The sequence below is a fragment of the Phocoena phocoena genome, chromosome 9 (assembly GCF_963924675.1).
Source record: "Phocoena phocoena chromosome 9, mPhoPho1.1, whole genome shotgun sequence".
NCBI lineage: Eukaryota > Metazoa > Chordata > Mammalia > Artiodactyla > Phocoenidae > Phocoena > Phocoena phocoena.
The window spans coordinates 47,633,674-47,658,152 of NC_089227.1; the positions used below are offsets into that span (position 1 = coordinate 47,633,674).

At 37.7% G+C, this 24,479-nt stretch overlaps 1 protein-coding gene across 4 annotated transcripts in view; it reads right to left on the reverse strand.

Moving 5' to 3' along the window:
* PPP1R9A (protein phosphatase 1 regulatory subunit 9A) overlaps window positions 1-24,479 on the reverse strand; it is a 311,948-nt gene that overhangs the window by 21,394 nt on the left and 266,075 nt on the right. For 2 of the 4 annotated variants that reach the window (XM_065883481.1, XM_065883482.1), the window contains one exon: window positions 12,393-12,550. In XM_065883481.1, the coding sequence (XP_065739553.1) occupies window positions 12,393-12,550 (158 nt within the window). Of the gene's footprint in view, window positions 1-1,640; window positions 1,725-1,823; window positions 1,912-11,583; window positions 11,882-12,392; window positions 12,551-24,479 lie in introns of all 4 variants that reach the window. The other 2 variants (XM_065883479.1, XM_065883480.1) reach the window with 2 other exon arrangements.

Below are 24,479 nucleotides of genomic sequence, written 5' to 3' on the forward strand. Positions count from 1 at the left end.
GTCTCTCTCCCATTGTGCATTTGGGCATCTCTCTCTCTCCCTTAAACGGTTTCACTATCTGTTGTTGTTTTTTCCCCTGAGCGTATTTGACAGTTTTCTATTCTTAATTCTAAGGCATAAAGTAGACTGTTTTATATTTCTCACTCTAAAACCACACAAAGTTAAAAGTGCTCTTGAGTTGCATTATGGCCTTATTTTTCCTGAAATTCCTGTCCTTAATATAAACAGAGCTTTCTTGCCTTTCTCCACTGCACAGCATAAAGGAAACCCAGACTAACAAAAATAATTAATTTTGGAATTCTCTCTTCTCATCCCTCACCCTCTCCCCCATTCTCCTGTAATCCCAGGGAGAAGGTACAATTTCTCACCAAGGTGTATGCCAGAAAAGAGAAAAAAGGAAACAGCTGGGGACAACCTATAAAATGGATAGGTGGTCCCCAAATAATTTTACATTCTTTTATTCTTAGCATTTTGTCTGTTTCTTCCTTAGTCTATACTATTGGGATGATTCCCAAAATTCATAAATAAATGTAAACATCATTAGATGCTTAAGTAACTAGGAGGTGACATGCAGTGTTGGAAAGACATCTGGACAGGAGGCCAAGCCCCAGCTAACTGACATTAATTGCTTGTTGCATAATCATGGGCTAATCAATTAAATTCTATGAAGGTGAAGTTCTTCATCAATAAAGTATGGTATTATTATCTGCCCTCCCAATCTTATTGTAAGGATCAAATGAAATGATAAATATAAAACTTCTTTGTAACTTGCAAATAATAATAAGAATTATAGCAGATTGCTATCATTATTATTGAACGCCTCCTTATGTGCCAGGTACCATTTTAAATGCTTTACATGAAAACTCATTTAATCCTTACACTAACAGGTAGCTACTCTTATTATCCTCATTTCATATATGAGAAAACAAAGGCACAGAGGCTAAATAACTTGTCGAAGGTTTTAAAGGTAGTAACTGGGAGAGCGCTGATTCAAACCCAGGCAGTTGGACTTCAGAGAGAGCTCTGTGCTTTATTGTCTCCCTATATAAACCTAAGTTTACAATTATGTAATCTCAGCATAAAGTTGGGAAACCTTGACAATGTGCTATACAAAGTTCACTTCTCTATAGGAAAGTCTCTATTGAACAGTAAGCATAGTTGATGGCGCCAGCAAAAATCAACTTAATAGCTGAGTTCAGTGAGACACTGGTGGGTAAGACACTGGTGTTTCTTACCCACATGTGGACAGAACAGTCTTGAAAGCCAACAATATACTTAAATGCAAAATTACCCTTTCAGACTTATAACCAGAAGACACAAGAATTGTGGGTAGCCAGGCAAAAAAGCTGAAATGTGTCTGACACATCACATAGATACATTTATACTGTATTTAGATAAACATTTATTAAAACTCTTCATGTGACCATAATTCTGCAACTAAGCCAATGGATCTACCCAAGGCCAGGTGTAGGCTTCAATCGGAGTAAGACAAATACCAACTGCAATTTGTTTTCATCTCACCTCTAGCTGTATCACTTCAGCAAAGAGGTAACGACCGACCGCTAATTCCGGTTAACAACGGAAAGGGGCCAGAAAGTTTAGATGCAGAGATACATCTGTTCTTAATCACCCACCCGTACCTGCTACCTGGAGAAAACCTACTGGCTTCTTTCTCTTTTTCTTTCCATTTCTTTCCCTTGTTGGAATTCCTTCGCAAAGGCGCCCTATAATGACAGCACACAGTCAGAAAGGGGGATTTGACATTTTCTCCTTTAATCCTTCTCTTACAGAGGGCTTGCTTTTTAACTTCATGAAGAGCTTACCCCAGATCCACAAACTTCCGCTTAATTTTTCCTCCTCGCACCACCAACAAACTTGATGCCCTCAGTGATCTGGGACCTTTGGCACCATCTAGGATATACACATATGTGAAAAAAGCAATTATTATCATTTTTAAAAAGCTACTGTCAAAAGTCATTGCGTCTCTGAATCTACGGGGTTTGCATCAATTCCTAACAGTAAAAGAAAATACTGGATGCCTTTATTAACATACAGGAAACATAGCTATGTTGAGGAACATTCAGTCAAACCAGGAGAGGTCCTGTTAGACAGAAGCCCAATACTTATCACAAAGAATTTTAGCTTCAAATAAACTGGAATGAAAAAAAATAAGCAAGAATAAACACTATCAAGTCATTCTTTACGTTCAAAGCAGGGACCAAATGACTTTCCTTCTGTTCCTTCTCTGGCTCCAACTCTTTGCTTCAAATGTCTGGGCTCTGTCCTCCATGCCTTTCTTGCCTTTGGGTTTTAGCACCTTCTGACAGGACCCCAGCTCACTTCCCCCATATGTCCCAAGTCCAATAAAGAACGTCACCCCTGAGAGTCTGGGAGATTAGGGAGAAAGTGAGAGTCAAAGCTTTCCCTTCTCATCTGCCCCTTGCTAATGGCTTGTGGCCAGTCTTGGGATAGAGGAGACAGAACATGGGGGAGACTTCTCAAGCAGGAGCTCAGCTATAAAACATTTATATTTTTGAAAGGTCTTTTTTTAGAAGTTGGCTTTAAGCACAACTTGGCTGGCTTCCCATGATGTGGAAGACGCCAAAACCTCCCCAGTGCTTGCAGCTGAATGATCTCTGCCTCTCTCCGAGTTACGCTGGCACTCTAAAGCACAGCAGCTGCTGGGGGATGGGGACCCTTGAAATGATGCCAAAAACCAATCAGAGGAGACGCTTTGCCAATGGAATTCAATGTCAGTTGTAGGAACTAGATTCCACTGGTGGCACTTACTCTACCTTGGACAAGGTAGAAACTCCTAAGGCTCTACTTGGAGCTATTTAGCAAAGAATGCTGTTTGGCATTGTATTTCAGCATATCCAGTCATCTGAGATCATTAACAAGGGGTGTCTTTGATGCATATCTGTGTATGAAACTGCTCTTTCCCAATTGTCTGTTGGTGTCTTTCTCTTCTTAAAATTAAGAAGAAAATCCAGCAACCTTCTGGCATGGAGTGTAATTCTCCTAAGAGAGTGTTCAATTAACCTTGCAGTTAATTTTGCTTATGCTTTTTGTCTATTTCAGGAGAAACTTCTAAACACACATAACTTACAAGCCATGATGTGCACACAGTTCTCATTTAGGAGCCTATTTTCGAAGCTCTGAAGAAGCACAGGATGTTGAAAAATACTCTAAGGATTTTTAGCAATGAGCTTTTCATAGTTTTAATGATACACAGATTATAATAATCAATTCCTTGAAATGTACATAATCAAATAGAAGAGTAAGAAATATGTTCACGTCAAAATCCACTTCTAACCTCAAATATTTATTATGGCTCTTTGCATCATTACTCTTTGGGTAACTGAATTAAATAGACACAGATGTGACACAGGCACATAAAAAAATATACACACATGGCACAAACTCATTCTAAGGTGATTTTGCTAATGGACATTAAAAAAAAAACAAAGCAGGATTTCAATTTTCTTAACAGAAGCTGAAGGAAAGAAAGTACTGGATTCTTCCAAATAAATTCTAGAGCAACTCTCAACAGCTAGGAATGTGCAAAGTTAAAAGGAGACTGCCTTATTAATTTCGGAAATAAAGGTGGCTGGGAGATATTTTAACGAGTGGTGCTAAGACCAGATGAAGCAATGTACGTGGCAACACTCTGTAACCTATTAGTGTGGCAGTTATGTGGACATCTTGGGACTAAAAGCCTGATTCTGCCCATCAGAGAGCCTGCTGCTAGGCAACCTCACATCATTATCTCACACATTTGCCAAAGTGTGTTCCAAGGAACACTTCAATGAACTCTTTCAAAAGGCCGAAGAGGCAAGATTAAGTAATAATACACTTTCCCACTTTAAATCAATCAAATCCATCGTTAATGTACCTCAGAACTTCTAGTCCGCATAAAAACCAACATTGGATTGGTATGATTTCAGGAAAAGAAAAAGAATTGTGACATTTTTGTTTGTTATTTAGCTGTATGTGGAATTTCCATTAGGCTTTTTGAAATCTCTCCAATACTACCTTGACGAGCAATTAGAAGTCCAAGTCCTCACGTTGGGTGACCCAGCTTTAATCTTTGGCAACCTGGTCTTCATTTTCAAAGGTAATGATTGATCTCCTGAGCTAAATACTAAGGCCTTTTCTGGGACTGCATTCTTCTTAGTCTCACTGCAACAAGACCCTTGACTACCTCTTCTTTTATTCTGGGGACTCTGAAATCTACCTCCCAGCCCTGGCTTCTCTCTTTTATTTATTTATTTGCGGTACGCGGGCCTCTCACTGTTGTGGCCTCTCCCGTTGTGGAGCACAGGCTCTGGACGCGCAGGCTCAGCAGCCATGGCTCACGGGCCCAGCCACTCCGCGGCATGTGGGATCCTCCGGGACTGGGGCACGAACCCGTGTCCCCTGCATCGGCAGGCAGACTCTCAACCACTGCGCCACCAGGGAAGCCCCTGGCTTCTCTCTCGAGCTCAAGACCTCCTCTACTAAAAATGAGTTAATCACCTTTCCCTCATAATGCTTCTGATTTCCTACTTTCTATCAATGACAAGACCGTGTTTTCTGAGGCTAGAAACCCTGTGATCAGTTTTGACCTCCTCACTCTCTTCCCCCTGATCTCGTCAAGTTACATACATTTCAACAGTTCTCATATCATTCTTCCCTGTCATTGTCTATTGCTCCTCCACCTTTCAGGGTCTCTTAACTCATCTTCCTCATACCTAGTGTCTTTTCCTTTTTATTCCTCTGCTCAAGCATCTTGTGGTTTTCTAGTAATATGATAAGGTATCTAAGGTATTTAAATTCTAGAGCTATAGCCCTAACCTACCTGTTCAATTTTACGAGCAATCACTCTAACCTGAATAAACAGACTGCTTCCAGCAGGCTGGGACAGCCCCACTCCTGTCATTTCATCTTACGTGTGCCTGTCTCTATCAATGCCATCTCCCTGCCTTATATGCCTTCCTTACCTATCTTTTCTGTTTTTTCAGTCCTTCAGTAGTTACTCTAATTGTATTTTCTTTGTCATGTCTCGTTTACCAATCTCAGCTAGGGTTAACCTTGCCGTCCTCCGAGCAATGATAAAATTTACTATTTCTATATGTATAAAGGACTAATGCAACATAACAATAAGTGAATCCTGTAAAGATTTCTACTTGCAAGGACATTAATTCAACAAATATTTCTGAAGACATGTTCTGTGTTAGGCAATGCGCTAACGGCCACATATACACTTAGAATAATGAACAAATCACAAATAGAAAACTGATAGTACTTCATTTACTCAACCTTGTCTGAACAAAGGCCCACTGCTATGTAAGTCCAGAGACTAAAACTTTAGTATTAGGCTACTCAAAGAACAGACGAGGGAAAATATTTTCATGCCCTTTATTGCTATATAACTTGCTAAACAAACCTCTCGGAATAATCTTTTACTTTCTCTAATTTTAACTGAAATGGGGTTAGATGTTTATCATTTAGCCAGTTGTAATGGGATTCTTTCTATCCTAGTTTCCACTGAGGTCCCACAAATATGACAACAGAATTATGACTTGTGAATGTGGTACTGGTGCAATTTAGAAAACACCCAACTTCAGTTAGGTGTTCAACTGAAGAACGGAGAATTTGCCCCAGGAATGGAATCAACTACAGCTGTAACTTAATTAGTACCCTTGTGGTACCTTGTTAGATCAAAAGTAATGGTATATCACTTTAAAAAATCTTGATAAACAGCAACCAATGACTAAGACATTTTCAGAGTTTATCCAGCAATGCTGAGTGGAAGAAAATGTATGTCTAAACCAGGAGTCAGCAAACTTTCTGTAAAAGGCCAGAGAGTAAACATTTTAGGTTGTGGGCTACTGACTCTGCCACAGCTACTCAACTCTGCTACTGGAGTATGAAAACAGTATGTAACTGTTTGAGTGTGGTTGTGTTCCAATAAAACTTTACTTATAAAAACGGCTGGCAGGGGCTTCCCTGGTGGCACAGTGGATAAGAATCCGCCTGCCAATGCAGGGAACACAGGTTCAAGCCCTGGGCCAGGAAGATCCCACATGCCGCAGAGCAACTAAACCCGTGCACCGTAACTATTGATCCCATGTGCCACAACTACTGAAGCCCACGTGCCTAGAGCCCGTGCTCTGCAACAACGAGAAGCCACCACAATGAGAAGCCTGCGCACCGCAACAAAGAGTAGCCCCCGCTCGCCACAACTAGAGAAAGCCCACGTGAAGCAACGAAGACCCAGTGCAGTCAAAAATAAATAAATAAATAAATAAATAAATAAAATAAAAGCATTTATCTCATCGGAAAAAAAAAAGGGGGGTGGCGGGACTTCTCTGGTGGTCCAGTGGTAAAGAATCCACCTTACAGTCCTTACAATGCAGGGGACCTGGGTTCGATTCCTGGTCAGGGAACTAAGACCCCACATGCTGCAGAGCAACTAAGCCCATGTACCACAACTACTGAGCTCACGCGCCTCAACTAGAGCCCGTGTGCTGCAAACTACACAGCCCAGACGCCTTGGAGCCTGCGCACCACAACTAGAGAAGAGAAAACCCACACGCCACAACTAGAGAGAAGCCCATGCACCACAACGAAGAGCCCGCACACTGCAACAAAAAATCCCACATGCCTCAATGAAGATCCCGTGTGCTGCAACTAAGACCCGATGCAGCCAAAAACTAAATAAAATAAATAAATAAACCTTAAAAAAAAACGGGCGGGGGCCAAATTTGGTTTGACGACCTCAGTTCTAGAAGACTTGTACTGATTATCTAGAGTGACATACTTATTAATTTGTCCAAGAACCTTATTAATATCAATTATATGCATATACTTTACTAGGGGCTATGAATACAAAGATGAATCAGACAAGTGAGAAAACTCTGGCTCACACTTGACAACCTGATCACTTATTATCACACACAAAGTGACAGAAGCAGAAGTAACTGTGAAAATTTCTGTGGGATCAGAGAGAATAATTCACTTTGCCCGGGAATGGGGAGGGTGTGCAAAGGGTCCACTAAAGGAGGTGAGATTTAAGCTGAGCTTTGAAGAAGGACCAGAATTTCCTGGAGTGGCATGTTACGTATGAAGTTTGTACTTGTGAGTACAAATCCCATTCTAGTTCCTTTATTAAGGAGCCAGTGAATTGTAAGAACCACACACATATAAACACATACACACAGGTAAATCAGGCTAGCCACACTTAACCTCTGTTGAGTCCTGCTCTGAATAGTCGATTCGTCTCACATGGCAAAGAACTCAAGGATTTCACAGAATGTAAAGAGTCTTGACTGATAGGTTTCTTTGCTATCTTTCAAGGTGCAACAGAGGCTGAGAGTGGAAGGCAGAAAGTACAGGGGCTTCCTGGGGTTATTGATGGTGGTGGTTGTGTGGTGTCAGAGAGACAGGGTCTGTCACCAAACAAACAAGCAAGCAATAAATCAAAGAGAGAGAGAGAAACAGAGACAGAGAGACAGATAAACAGTTTTTTTTTTGCAAACTCCCTGCAGGAAAGGATGGAATATTATCACTGTATATTCAGCCTTTAGCACAATGCCGGACGCAGAGCAGGAGCACAATAACTATTTGTTGAATAAATACGTGAATGAATGGATTAATACTAGTGAACATGGAAGGCACAGGAAGCTCTTCAAGGCTGGAAACTTTTATCAAGGGAAGGAAAGAATGTGAGGCACTGCTTTCATCTGGTCATAGTTAATGTCTAATAATGGTTATCATACTAGTAACTATTTATAAAGTTAATACTTTATAAAAGCTCAATTAATTGCTCCTTTCTAGTTACCCAGACGCATGACCAATCCAGGAAAATTTAAAAAATGGGAAAGCTTAAGAGTTTGTCTCTGGAGAAGAAACTACCCACCCCCTATTTCTTGGTCCTGCTTACTACAGCTGGAAGCTTAATCCCAAAGAAGAGGCAGTAGCAAGCAAAGGAGGTATTGGAGAAAAGATGGAATTCTCACATTTTAATGCTAATCACTGCTAACCACATTTTGCTCTATATTACTGCCAATGGACTGTGAAGCACAACTCACATCCATGTAATACTCCTCCAATTTGAGATGAAACATTTGCTTTTAGAAGGAAAAGGAAAAGAGAAATAATCTAGACAAGATGTAGCCACTTTAAAAAAATTTTAGTCAGATTTCATGTGTGAGGGATCCACTCTCCGACTATAAAGCACTTTCTTTCAGACAGCTAAGTTATGCCTTATAAACTCAAACAGTGGACTACAAAGTATTAACCTATATTTCCAAAATATATGCTCCTGCTCTTTTGCCGCCTTATGAACCAAGTAAGGTCTATACACATTTTTTTTTTCCTTGAGGAGATGACAGAGGGCTTCACACAAGTATATTTCTATAAAAGTGCCATTACAATCCACAATTTAGGTTAGTTAATGAGAGTTTCTGAAGCCTTCATTCTTTTGAAAGTAGGTCAAAATCACAGTCTAAGTCCTTCACCAACTTTACAACTGCTTTTGATGAATTAGCAGGCTTGGCATATTTTCTCTTGCCTCCGCTAGTATCTTGTACTCCCTAAGTACTTATTTTTTACCTTAAAACGTCTTCTGGAAGACTTGTGCTTAGGACCAGTCTGTGGAAGAGAATTCCAGCAAATCAACAGGCTCAGGGAAGGAAACCAGGGAAAATGTCAGGGATAAAGCTATGACACTTACTAAGAGTTACAAAACAAGGTGAGCCTCCACCATCAACTGTATTTCTATGTTCAGGATGTATTTGTAGAAAGATTACAACTTTTGCTCTGGTAGAGATAAGTGCACATGGACTTTTCAGTGCAGTGGTGCACAATCATATCTGTAATGAATGAGTGTGTCCCACATCTTTGCTAGCACTGGTTGGTGGAAGTAATCTGATGGGTATCTAACTCAAATGACTATTTCTCTGGTCATTAATGAGGTTGATCACCTTTTCATATTTTATAAGTAACATGAATTTTCTCTTCAATAAACTGACGATTTATTACCTCAGCCTATGCTTGACTTAAAAAATTCTTCGAAGCTACTTGTATGTTAGACATATAGAGTCTATCAGTTAACTTTGTATATATATTATTGTCTACTGAAATCAAGAGTATTTTATAAAATAATTTTAGAGTTTAAAGGAAAAACAATAAAATAAACACCCATTTCACTTCTCACCCCACTCCCATGAAGTTTATACCTAGGAAGTCCCCAGTATATTCTCTTCCATTTTCGTTCCCTGACACTCCTCCCAAGTAATTAACTTTGTCATTCCATTTGTAACCTCAGCATTTTGTTTGTGTCTCTAAATAATCTGCTAGTTTTGTGTGGCTTAAGATTCACTATTCAGTATGATGTTTTGTCATTGCTCTCTGGTGAATAACTAATCTTATTTAGATGATTTTTTCCTAATACCTTCTTTACTTAACAAGTTTTTATAGGAAATGTCTGAAAAATTATATCAAATTCCTTTCAATGTCTATTAATATTATAACACTTCACTTTTCCTTTGTTGATATGATGATTCATACAGTTAGATTTTCTAATGTTAAACCATCCTTACAGTTCCATAATCAACCCTACATGATTATGGAATATAAGTAATTTTCACTTCTGGATTTAATTTATGAGCATCATATTTAAAATGAATCTACATTTAGATTTTATATAAGATTTTCTTATATAATAAGAAATAAGATATATTTCTTAAGGTATAAGATTTTCTTCTTCCACATGATCTTAACTAGCTTTTAAGACTCTAGCTACATAAAATAAATGAAAAACATCTCCTGGAATAATTAACATAAAATAGATGCTCTATTTTATCTTTTCCTATCTATTTTTTTTATAGGTGAGTCAGAATTCAGTTATAAAACCACCTGGGCCCGGTACCTTTCTAAATGGAAGCTATAAAAATATATTTTATATTTCTGTACTTATTGGCTTATTCAGGTTTTCTTTTTCTTAGACCATTTTGAGTACTTTATATTTTGGTAGGAAATCCTCTATTTCCTCTAGATTTTCAAATCTGCCATAGAGTTGGGGTGCTATCTTAAAATTTTTTTTAACCTCTGTATCTCCTTTCTCATTTCAAACGCTGTGGGTGTTTTTGGTTTCTCTATTTTTTTTCTTAACCTGTCCTTCCAGGGGGCTATTCACTTTTACATAGCTTTGCTGCGTTTATTTTGTGGAGGTGTTAAGAGTAGGCTTTTCATGTTAATAAAACTTCATTAAACTCAGCTTTTCTCTTCATTATCCCCTCCTTTCTATTTTTTGGTTGTTCTTTCCCTTTATTTTGAATATTTATTTTATTTATTTTCAGTATTTATTTTTTACAATAAAAGCATTTAAAGCCATACATTCTCCTCTGAGTACAATATACTCTGACTACTGATTCAACTTTTGGAAATTTATTCTACAGAAATGAAAGCATCAGCATACAAGAATGTAAAGCATCAGAATGCTTATATCTTTTTCACAGTGGTAAGCAAACAAGCAAATCAACAACAACAACTTACCCCCACCTGGGATACAACTTAAATGTCCATCAATACTACAAGGGTTGCCTCAGTTATATTATCGGCTCACTATAGAAGATTATCTTGTCATTTAAATTTGTGTATATTGCCCCAGAGGGATGTCCATAAAATATTATCATGTGTATAACAAAACTGCAGAATGTCATTTGTAGAATTCACTTTTATAAAAAAAAGTATATAAAACAAAACACACACCAGAAATTATTTTTGTTTATATATATATATATACACATTTGTTTAAAATATATGTGTATATATATACATACGGACACACATACACACTATATATATCTATGTGCATTTCAGATGTGAAAATAATATAACCAAATCTTCTTGGTTACTTTAAAGGAACACATCAGATGTGGTAGGAAGAGAATGAACCTATGCTTTCTATATCTCTGCATCATTTCATTTGTTTAAACAGGAATTTATTACTTCTATAAATTAAAGCACACAATTAAAAGGACAACAATCTGTTGACACTGCTATGAAATTCTGATGCTAATTCTAGGAGCATATTTTCAAATTTATTGACTAATCTCCCTGCATTATGTTTATCATAGCTTTTCTATCACATTCTTTGCAATATAAATTACTGTGAAAATTTCTTCTAAATAAAAACCAATTAATGGGTTAAGACCTATATTGTTTTCACTTTCATATATACATATTTTTTTCTAAATGATTATGTTAGTAGTTATTGAAACTATGGGCTACTATTACACAAAATCTCTCGAAGGCCTCCTGAAGAATTTCCTTCAGTAGTAAACTTGTAGAAAGCTGAAGAAGTGAAATACTAATCAGGTAGGAAAAGGTTTAAAAAAAGTAAAAGAGAGAAGGGTGTTCTCTTGTCCCATAATATAAAAGGAATGCAGTATTAATTATTAGTTATGAAAAGACACAGGCCTTTGTTTTTGTTGCTTTCTTTTTTTTGAAAAGAGCCATTTTTACATGGCACAAATTGAGGTGTTAGTGAAGTCAGACAAAACAGAAGCTAAACAACAACAAAATTAACGGTACCTTTTTCTTGTAGTATTTTCTTGGTGGTGGCTTGATGGTGGCAAGGAGATTCTTCCATATCATGATCAGATTTTGAAGGAGAGGAGAATGACGTGTCTCCCCCAGTAGAGGAGGAAGGCTCCCTTTCTGGGTGCAGGGGTCCCTCTTGAAATTCAGCTATGTGGTCAGACGAGAAGGGCACACTGCCAGCCACTGGAGTGAGGGATGAAGCACCAGAATCTGATTCTGGAGAAGTTCTCAAACCCTTGGGCAGAAGTGATTTGGTAATGTGCATGTGGTTATAGAAACTGTTTGAAGGCTGTTGGTATAAGAGATTATAAAGGAGGTTATGCCACTGAGCATCAGTCCCATGTGATACTTACTTTGAAATCAGATGGACCTTTTTTTAGTAAATCCCTATGAAAACCCATTTTTGTTGGTTTACAGATAAGACTACATAGTTCACAACAATTCACCATATTACCTTTGTAGCTACCACAGATACCTAAGACATATAGAAACAATGACTTGTACACTCATTAGTTACCATCAGATAAAACCAACAGCTGAATATCAAAAGCACCATCATGAAATATGACAATATGGACAATGCTCTTGGTTATTAGTTCATCAAATGAGTACAGAAAGAATTTGAATTACAACGATATATCGAGGTGAATAAGAATTTAGGAGACAAAGAAGTGAACTATTCCAGCTGTTTCCAACTAGAATACAGAATATGGCTGCAGGAAAATCATTATCTTCAATAAGCTGTAGGAACAAGGATACAGCCCAAACTCACAAGTCAGAAAGCAGTCAGGGGCACTCACCTTTCGCTCCAGACTGTCCTCGCCATCTGTTGAACTGACACTATCATAGAGTCTTGTCCTAGAGGGCCTCTGGCGTCTGTTCTTCACGGAAAGCTGGGCCCGGGTTTTCAGTGCTTTTGAATCCAGGCGTTCTGTCTCTGGGACTGCTTCATTAAAGTCTAAGAAAAGAATATTGCAAAATAATCTGTGAAAACTTTAGAGAGGACTGACAGAGACCACAGACACTGATAACAAAATCTCAAGGTTATCAGTAATACCAGGCAGGAGACAGGTGACAACCATGGCGGCCTGTCTGGTAACAGAGGTAACAAAGAAATCAGTGAGATTTAGGAGAAATGTACAAAGCCTAAGGGAATAAACGAACACTAAAGATGACCAAGTCGTCAACAAAAATCTAACATCCAAAGACCATTAAAACCTTTCTACAACATAACTATTAAAAGCACACACTTGTATTTATTTATTTACAAGAATGCATGCTGGAGTGTTGGATGAACAAATATACAAGAAGGTGTATCAAAGTTGGGAGCTCTTAGAAATCAAGAAAAAAAACTAAAAAAGTCAGGTGCCAGGTCAAGAGCAGATAACGAAAGGTGACCATCGGCATAAATTTTCTACAGCAAAAGTTACCAAGACTGTAACTGTAAGGACTGTACCATTTTGGTCTTAATATATTTTTTTCCACCCAAAACAGAGTTTCTGAAAATTTAGCTTGTGCTTCTTTGAACTCTCTAGAAAGACCAGCAAAGAACTTACCTCAACAGCAAATTTAAGATAGCTGGGGAAATAAAACAAGGTCGGGCTATCCAAGCAAAACAAAAACAAAAAACAGGTAAACCACCACAAGTACTTAATTTATTAGTATTATGGATGAAGTATAATAAACTGACCACTGATAGATGGATGGATAAAGAAGATGTGGTGTGTGCGTGTGCGTGTACACAACAGACTATTACTCAGCCATAAAAAAAGAATGAAATCTTGCCATTTGTAACAACATGGATGGACCTAGAGGGTATTATGCCAAGTGAAGTAAGTCAGACAGAGAAACACAAATACTGTATGATTTCACTTATGTGTGGAATCTAAAAGGGAAAACAAATGAACAAACATAACAAAACAGAAACAGAGTCTTAGATACAGAGAACAAACAGGTGGTGGCCAGAGAGGAAGGGATATGGAAATGAGTGAAATAGGTGAGGGAGATTAAGCAGTACAAGCTTCCAGTTACAAAATAAATGAATCATGGGCATAAAATGGACAGAGTGGGGAATATAGTCAACAATAGCATAATATCTTTGTATAGTAACAGATGGTAAACAGACTTTCTGTGGTGATCACTTTGTAATGTATAAAAATATCGAATTGCTATGTTGTGCAACAGGAACTAACATAGTGTTGTAAGTCAATTATACTTCAAAAAAACCCCCCAACCAACCAAACAAACAAACTCACAGAAAAAAGAGATCAGATTTGTGGTTACCAGAGGTGGGGGTGGGAGAAGGGGGAGTTAGATGAAGGTAGTTAAAGGTACAAACTTCAGCTATAAGATAAATAAGTACTAGGGATGTAATGTACAACATGATAGATATAATTAACACTGCTGTATGTTATATATGACAGTTAAGACAGTAAATCCTAAGAGTTCTCATCACAAGGAAAAAATATTTTTTTCTCTTTTTCTTTTACTTTGTATCTATGTGAGATGATGGACATTGACTAAACTTATTGTGATAATCATTTCATGATTTATATAAGTCAAATTATGCTGGGGCTTCCCTGGTGGCGCAGTGGTTGAGGGTCCGCCTGCCGATGCAGGGGACACGGGTTCGTGCCCCGGTCCGGGAAGATCCCACATGCCGCGGAACGGCAGGGCCCGTGAGCCATGGCCACTGAGCCTGCGCGTCCGGAGCCTGTGCTCCGCAGCGAGAGAGGCCATAACAGTGAGAGGCCTGCTTACCGCAAAAAAAAAAAAAAAATTATTATGCTGTATGCCTTAAACGTATACAGTGCTGTGTCAATTATATCTCAATAAAACTGTAAGATAAATAAAGTAAAAGAGCTGAAAAGTTAAAAGAAATACCATCCCCCAATTTCCTTTTATTAACTTTTAAGTTTATATTCCAAGTTATGTGTATGCGTCTTTGTCTCATTTTGTTTTTCTTGGATATCTTCTCTCCCCACCAGAAACTACACTGATTTTTCAAAGGGAAGTGTTTAAGTCTTTAAATAAAAAGACTCAAAGAAAAAAAGAGTGAAGTGGAACACACACAAAATGACCTGGTAAAGGCTAGAGGGAGAAACCACTTTAGTCTGCCTCTCCCCACCCTTAATGTTGCTGCCCAGAGTCTAAGTCAGGACTCAAAAGTTGCAATTCTGAAAGGGAAGAGGGTAGGTTACCCACGAACACTGGCTGAATAGGCACTGGCTGAGGAAAAGTGTTCCACTAGTTGAATTTATTTGGAATGCTACTGCTCCTTACATTTGCATATGTAGCCACTCCTTAGAAATAATGAAGTTTGGTCATTAACTCTATTTTACCTTTTCAGAGCGGCAGTCATTAAATGAAGTCATAATGTTCAAGAAATTAATGATCAAGTGCTTCTTGGATTTAAATTATTAAGAATAAAGCAAATAACTGAGCTGTAGAAAATATTAATATGTACTGATATTAATAGAGTAAAACAATTTCTCACAGTAGCATTACCCCCAGGAAATTCTTTTCACAGTATTAAATATTATGAAGTATTATGTTCTAAATATATTATATTATAAAAGCAAAACAAGAAAGCACCTCAGGTTGTACCTTTCTTATCTATGGAACTTAGCACTTGGCGTATGGTTCTAACAAATAAAATTAAATATATTTTTCCCTGAGAGATACATCCACTGAATAAAAATATGTACAGGCTTGCCTTTTCATTTCATTTGCCTTTCCTTTCTTGAAAGAAAAGTGGATATTCAGAAAAGTCAGACCATTCAAGTATATTTAAAGACAGCTAAATATTTTCTATCAGTAGTCCCTTTATTTTTTACATGTCAATGAAGAAAAAATAATCTCCTTGATCACTTTAATTTCCTCTTTTCAATAAAATCTGAACCTGTAGCTGCCCATTAGGAGTTGTGATAATTGGGAGAGAATCAACTTCACCAGCTCTTGTTTACATATAAAAGGTGGAAATACCACATGGAGGAATGCAATAATATAATTAGATATACTGCCATATACACACATCTTACAACTTATCTATCTCATATTTAGACTGTACATTTTATAACACCAAGCACTGTCACATACATCATCTCATTTGTTCCTCACAACAGCCCCAAGAGACAGAGCAGCCAAGTATATTTTTTCCTCTCCTGAAGCTCAGAGAACTTGACTGCCTTGTCCTCATCCACATATCTAGTTTATGAGCTGCCGTGACTACGTATTCTAGTTTTCTGACTCCTAGGCCACTAGTCTGTACACACCAATTTAGCTAGTGTTCAACAAATTATTAGAATAAGATTTTAATGCAGTTAGAGTTCAGTGTGTTCAGCTGTCAATCCACAATTGATGTGACTAATCTAGAAAATTCACTTCTCCACCATGTAACTGTGAAATGTTATTAATCTTCCACATTCGTGGAAGAGCATAAAAAAGGAAGACGTTGAAAACTATAATTTCTCGGATGATTTCTTCTTTGGTTTAGTAACAACTCTGGTTACCTGGTGACAAAAAGAACCAAGTAGGAAGCTCATTCTACTTCTGTAAACATGGTTCCTTTTGCAATAGAGACCTAACTCTGGAGGACCTAGCATAGTATATAACATCCAGGATTGCAGTAGCTACCTCATCACTAGGTGCTGAACAAATAGAGTGAGGGAACGTGAGAACAGCTTATCAGCAGGGTTGAGAGCAGAGAGAATTATTCTGGGGCTTCTGCCCCATTACTGTTCAGTAATTTGCCTGGTCCTGGTGTTGGACAGCCCCCAAATGGCAATCTTGTATGTTTGCTTTATCATCAGCTAGCACTGACTGGACTCCACCTCAGTACACCTGCATTTTAAGTCTAGCTTCAGTATTGCTTCACATTGGATCCTTTAAAAGAAGTTAATGGATTCGATCACAATTTTAGCAGCTGTTATGAAAAATGTTCTGTGAAATTAGGATGTTATAGATCATATCACACAGAGACCAGTTCTCTACAGTAATGCTCTGAGTCATTCAGCTTTTTCACTAGATTGACGTTATTTTTGACGTAAATGGAATGCTGCTCACAGATCAGACATAGGCTGCGAGGGAAGTAGGGGAATGGTGCAGCATAACAATGGGGTCTGCTCCGCATTCTTATGTTCACTATTCTCCTCAAAAACAGTCCCACACACCTTATACCATCACACCGCCTGGCTTGTGCTATTATCAACCGAAATGCCGAGCATAACGAGGCACTCGGTGGCATCTTTAAACTTGAACAGTATCTGCATATCGTTCAGTCACTGCAAGTTCACAAAAGATGGACCCATGGGGCTTTGGGTTGATACACACCGCATTCAGAGGTAGGCTAATGCACCTCAGAGAGGCGGTGTACAATAGTTGCCGTGAGAGGAGACCTGGAGTTAGTCTTCCTTGAACAGAATCCAAAACGGTGGCTCTGTCACTAAATTGGGCAATTTCTCTAATCTCTCTTTCCCTCAGAATCCTCAGCTGCTAAAATGGGCATGATAATAACAACATAATAATAACTGCATTGTCATGAAGACTAAATGCATTGATATACAAATGCTTGAAAGAGTACATTATAAGCACTGAACAAATGCATTTACTGACATAAAAAAATTAGCAAGATATTCTTAAGTGACTAAAGCAAGGTGCAGAACAACGTGTATATTCATTTTAAATATTTAAAAAATCCCAGCAACATAAAATACATTTTTCCAACAGTAAATATATGCATATAATTGCATAGCAAGCGAGCTGAAAAGGTATACTTCATACTGATAATGGTGGTTACCTCCAAAGAAGATATTAGATTTGGAGATGTTGGTCAACAGGTACTTTAGTCTTATTTGTAATGTTAAATTTGTGTTTTGTTTTTTTTTTGCATTAGGTATTAAAAAAAGTCTATATATTACTTATATAGTTAAAATTAATAAAAACGAAAAAACACATATTCAGTAAATTTACTTTTACAGACATCTTAATTCCATTCCAATCTGATAGTTCTCGTGTTCTAGGACTCAGGATTATCAGATGTTGGTATCAGCTCAGGATACTCTGTCAAAATCCCTGTGACTGTCAGCCTGCCCTGTGTGAGATGGCTATTCTTTCATCACATCTATGGAGACTGTTTGCCTGCCTTGCTATTTCACTGCCAGGTGATTGGGACTAAATAAGGGCCCTATAGTTTAGCTTCCTTCCAGTTACTACTTTGTTTCAGTATTGTATGGGGAGGATGTACTGAATCAGACACGGTAATTTGAGACCAAGTTATACAACTTCAGCTCATCTTATGATAGCACTTTGGTTAGGAACCCATCCATGGGTAACTCTCACTCTGAACTCTATTAATAGTCGAATTCTTTATAACCACCCAAAACCTGATAAATTTTGTATCCCAAGTAGTATTTATGAAATTTTAGGAGGCTGATTTGATTTCTTACCATTTTAGAACCAGCAGAAGATTCTTGCTGTTTCTTAATTTTTTAATTAGGTCTGAGTTTATTGCTGTGTGAACTATATATTTCATTTGCTAATCTTTGAAAAACATTGAGGAATTCTTTTTTTACCTATTTATGAATAAATGCAATCTCAAAACTATCTGTATGGTTTTGAAACATAATTTGGTAATTTGTTTTAACGTAGTGCTTCTCCAGTGCAGTCTGATATTTAACTTAGCCTTCTTCAGCTTACGGTCAACCTACACTCCTATTCTCAAAGGGGAGAGAGGTCCAAATTTTGCTGTCTATATCTCTTAAGACTATATTTTCAGGGATCATTTCTACAGTTCATATCTCAGGAATGACTCTTTAGTAATGCCACTAGGCTAGACTACCCACGGAAGAAGTGACTACAAGTCAGAAAAAAACTATATAAAAAACGAAATTCCATCATATATCATTTGAAATACTTGTAAGAGTTGCTTGATTCTGAGAACATAAAGGAATACAGAATTGAGATTTAGACAACAGGGCATTTAAATATCTTCGGACTCCTTCATTGTAAGCTGTCTTTAGACTCTGATAGAAAAGATCTGCATTACCCAAAATTTGAAGAAACGTAAAATCAAATCAAATGGGCAAACCGGCTGGGAATTGCAGACTTCTGTGAGTAGGACTATGAAGTCATGTCAGAGCTTGGGTCTAGGCAGGTGGTTTATGTGCATATCCTTTTCTTAACACTATAGTGTCTTTGCCATGACAACAATAAACAAGCTTCTGTATTCTCACTCAGGGTTGCTTATAGGAATCTAATCAGTTTTCCTGTCAATAATCTCTGGATATTAGTAATTCCAAGCATGCTAGTTAGGCAAGTCCCCAAATTATATACTGTGACATAACATCTTCCTTGATTAGTATGGGAAGAACTAAGATTTTACGTCTTTGGTAGAAAATAACCTAAGTTACCTGAGGTGATAATTGTTGGCTTCCAAAACTGTGCAAAAGATACTTGCACAGTATCTTTTGAGAGGAAGATTGAGTTGCATAATACAGCATTAGAAGATTTAAGAAAACTTTAAAGATCACAATACTTGTAAGTTTAATAGAACAGATGTATAAGAGCTTCTTAAGTACTTGCAAAGACTGTCAGTTGCTAACAATAGTACTTAAAAAGGAAATCAAATATAAAAAATTTATAAATGCAACTTTAAATATTTGTACATGTTCAATTAGCTAAGTCTGTAAATAGGAAGTAAATATTATTCAAAGATCACTTAGCAGTGATTTGCAAATCAAGTTTTAAAATGTAAAGAACTAGGTTTTTGATAATATAACTTGAATAAATCAAATATTAAAATAAAAATAAGAATGACTTTTTGGTGCCCCAAACCCTTCTGTTTCATCAGAAAACTCACAAGCAACAGAGTTTTCAGTTTCAAATTTTCAAATACGTTCTAATTTTTCCTAACTTTCCTCATAAGTGGAATTTCCTATAGGTCTCAGAAATAATCAGGGCACAGCACTGAAGTAGAACATTACTTCATGTCCACCTAAGAGAATTCAGTTATAACCTGATGTCTGTGCCCCACATTAACAGAAAAAAACCTTAAGGATCTCAGTACTATAACTACTGGAACAATATGGTTGGCAGACTGTTCAGAACCATGCATACAAGAGAATTTTCTGGTCCTAATTCCAGAAATAGCTGTTCATCGTTCGAGTTTTAATTCTATAGATGCTGTGACCCCATGATTGATTGTGTTTCCCTCTTGGCTGGTAGACATCTTAAGTGAAATCTTAAATAATCTACAGGAACCCACTGCACATACTTCATATACAAACCACCCCGTGCAGCATCTTCTCCTTCCTACTTTTATATCCCTCCACCCTGATTTCCCAGCTAATTCGTTTAGTCAGCTTACCTTAGCATAATCATATGCTGTCTTCCAATCTATAAAATTAGGATTCCACGGTGAACCAGAGCATATTTATAAAATATAAGAAACACTTCAAAACACAGCTATCTTGTGACATTTCCTTGAAAAGGAGCTACATTCCACATTTGGGTTAAAATTGTCTTGACTTCCAGAAGATCATAATCTACCTTTACAGTTCAATTGGCTTTTGAATAAAATTTTATTTTAATTGAATTTTATTCAAAAGCCAAAATACTCAAAAGCCAAAATAAAATATGAAGTAGCTTACTTTTCCTAAAATGAACAGAAAATTACTTAGCTTCTGAAAAAATAACTTGCTTTCCATCAAAACAACTTTAGATCTCTTCTAGCACTAATACATATTCTCAGTATGACTGAAGGGTCTGGTGACTTCTGTGAACTTATGAAGATGCAGTGAGAAACATGAACCAAGGAGAGTTGCCGTTTTGCCACTAAATACCTCCTTTTGAATGCCTCATTGATTTGTCAACAAAAGTCTTAAAGGCTTACACACAGACAGATGCAAAACTTGCACAAAACTAGACAGGCAATTTAGGTGCTTTGCTTTTTGAGTAAGAGAACAGATTTTGGCTTTAATGATATGCCAGAAAACAATCAATAAGTATCGATTTCTCATTTATTTGGCTTGTTCATTAAAATTTTCCACAGTGATTTACTGGGAATGTTCAACCTTTAATTAGTGCAATTCAATAGTATTTCATGGTCAAAATTACTTATTGGGGATCAAGAGTTACTGAAGGGACTTCCCTGGTGGTGCAGTGGTTAAGAATCTGCCTGCCAATGCAGGGGACATGGGTTTGAGCCCTGGTCCGGGAAGATCCCACATGTCGCGGAGCAACTAAGTCCGTGCACCACAACTACTGAGCCTGTGCTCTAGAGCCCACGCACCGCTACTGAGTCCACGCGCTGCAACTACTAAAGCCCACACACCTAGAGGCTGTACTCTGCAACAAGAGAAGCCACTGCAGTGAGAAGCCCGCGCACTGCAACAAAGAGTAGCCCCCGCTCGCCGCAACAGTGAAAACCCAACGCAGCCAAAAATAAACAAATAAATATTTTTAAAAATTACTGAAAATAATCTGTTCAGGAAAAATAAAAATTGTGAAAGTTTACCAAAAAATTATATCTATAGGCATGATAAAGAAAGCTTCAATCTAGTCAAGAATTCTCCCCTGCCCCAATTCAGAACTAAACAACATGACAGCATGGAATAATTACTTCGCTGCTCTGTATCTCATTCTCTTGTATAAGACACTCCTGATGATGTAGTGTAAGCATTCACTTTCCTTTTAATAACTTTCCATTTCATGAATTCTGACTTTAATCATGCCTTTAACTTTCTTTTAAAATTCTGGGTTCCAGTGCTAAAAGTGAATGTTTAATGTACTCTCAGACTCTATCAGGAAATAAATCAGATGCGGTGGTAGGAGTCTGGCCTGGCCTCATATCTACAGGTAGCAGAAAAGAGCCACTAACATTGAGGGCTCAGGGAAACACAAAGATAACACATAGTTACAGCCTCAGCAGAAAATAATTTCTTGGAGGAGTCCAAAGACCTCATGAACTTCCTTATCAATGTAAATGTCTGGCTGGTGCTGGCTTTTTTTCTTACAAATCTTAAACTAATATTTTAAGCCTAAAAATCTTTTGTGGTTTTTCTCATTCTCATCTTTTAATTATGCTACTTAATTTTTTTATTTTAAAATATTTTATTTATGCAGAAAAGTATACCATATATGTAAGTCATATAGAAATAGAAGGGGGAAAAAAAGACACCCATGTACCTACTATCAAGCCTAAGAAACAAAATTAGTACTTTTGAAGCCCTCTCTATGTCCCGTTCCTAGTTGTAACCCCTGTTTTTTTCTCCTAGTTATTCCACAAAAGTATCTCTAAAGAATATACTGATTAATTTTGCTTGCTTTTAAACTTTATACACATGGTAATGAACTGTACATAATATTCTTCAAATCATTTTTTTTGTTTGCTCAACATTACGTTGAAAGGTTTGACTAGAATTAATTAACTTTTTACTGTAGCTATTATGAATGATGTTGCTGTGCATTTCTGAACATGTCTCCTGGTACACAACAAGAATTTCTGGAGAGCATATATATACACAGGAGTGAACTTATTGGGCCATAGAATTTGTACATCTTCCATTTTACTAGATAATATCAAATTGTTTTAACAAAATAGTTGTATGAGTTTTCTCTTTTTCCCCTACATGCTGGCTATCACATATTACTGTGAAACTTTATCTTTGCCAATCATTTTATTTTTGTTAATGAGGTTGAATGTTTATTTATGTTCACCAATCTTTGGGTTTCCTCTTTTGTGAACAGATTGCTTATGTGTTTTGTCCATTTTTCTATTATGTTAGTTGTATTTTCTTATGATTGGGGTAAGTTTTAAGTATATTCTGGATAACGATAACAATCTTTTTTCTTAGTTACATGGGCTGTAAATATCTTCTCTCAATTTTTGGCTTCTCTTTCTATGCTTTTATAGTATCTTTTCACGATCAGATTTTCTTAATATTACTGTGGTCAAATTTATCAAACTTTTCTTATGATTTGGATTTTTTTGTGTTAAATAAGAGATCACATAAGCATTCTCCTACATTTTCTTCTAAAAGTTATAAATGTTGCTTTTCATATTTGAGACTACAATCCATTTGAAATCTGTTTCATGAAGGAATTCTATTTCATGAGATCCAATTTCATTTTTTTCCATTTGAATCGTCAATTTTCCCAGACATTTGTTAGTCCATGCTTGCCCCACTAATCTGCAATGTCAGTTTTGTATCATTCTCAAACTAACATGAATGGATCAGTCTGTTTCTGGACTCTATTCTGTTGCACTGGTCTACTTGTCAATTGCTGAGATTATACTACACTGTCTTAATACTACTGCTTTACAATGAATCTCAGCATCTGAAAGAACAAGTTCCCTGGGCTTCCCTGATGGCGCAGTGGTTGAGAGTCCGCCTGCCGATGCAGGGGACACGGGTTTGTGCCCTGGTCCGGGATGATCCCACATACGGCGGAGCGGCTGGGCCCGTGAGCTATGGCCGCTGCGCCTGCGCGTCCGGAGCCTGCGCGTTCGGAGCCTGTGCTCCGTAACGGGAGAGGCCACAGCAGTGAGAGGCCCGCGTACTGCAAAAAAAAAAAAAAAAAAAAAAAAAAAAAAAAAAAAAAAAAAAAAAAAGAACAAGTTCCCTCACCTTGGTTTTCTTCAGGAGTATCTTGACTATTCTGCGTCAAGTTGTTCTTCCACCTACATTTTAGAAACAACTTGTCATGTTCCAAAAAAAAAAAAAAACCCTGTTCAAATTCTGATGGAAACTGTATGGAATACATAGATTAATTTGGCATAATATCATTTTTACAATATTGAGGCTTCCTATCTCTTTTGATTTATATGGGTCTTCTTGAATGTCTTTTCATGGGTCTTGAGCTTCTTTTGTTAAATTCATACTAGCTACCTTATATTTTTTGTTGCTATCATAAATGGTAGCTTGTAAAAAATTACGTTTTTGGGGACTTCTCTGGTGGTGCAGTGGTTAAGAATCCGCCTGCCAATGCAGGGCATACGGGTTCGAGCCCTGGTCCAGGAAGATCCCACATGCCACGGAGCAACTAAGCCCGTGCGCCAAAACTACTGAGCCTGCGCTCTAGAGCCCGCAAACCACAAGTACTGAAGCCCGCGCGCCTAGAGCCTGCGCTCCGCAGCAAGAGAAGCCACTGCAATGAGAAGCCCAAGCACCGCAATGAAGAGTAGCCCCCGCTCACCGCAACTAGAGGAAAGCCCGCACGTAGCAACGAAGACCCAACACAGCCAAAAATAAATAAATAAATTTGTATTTTAAAAAGTTACATTTTTTGTTTGTCAGAGTTGACTGATGTCTTATGATTCTAAGAGCCATCCACCCTGCTAAATTCTTAATTCTAATGACCTGTAGGCTCGAGTTTTTTTATGTATTCAATTTTATTATCTGTGAATAATGATAGTTTTGCCTCTTTTCACTCCTTATATTTTTTTTATCTCTTTTGCTTGTCTACTACTTGCTAGGACCTCTAGGATAACATTGAATAGATGTGGTAATAAACATTTAGTGGGGGACTTCCCTGGTGGCACAGTGGCTAAGAATCCGCCTGCCAATGCAGGGGACACAGGTTCGAGCCCTGGTACGGGAACATCCCACATGACACGCAGCAACTAGGCCCGTGACCCACAACTACTGAGCCTGCACTCTAGAGCCCGTGAGCCACAACTACTGAGCCCACGTGCCACAACTACTGAAGCCTGCACACCTAGAGCCCGTGCTCCACAACAAGAGGAGCCACCACAATGAGAAGCCCGTGCACCACAACAAACAGTAGCCCCTGCTCACCGCAACTAGAGAAAGCCCGCATGCAGCAACAAAGACCCAATGCAGCCAAGAATAAATAAATAAATAAATTTATTTTAAAAAAATTTAGTG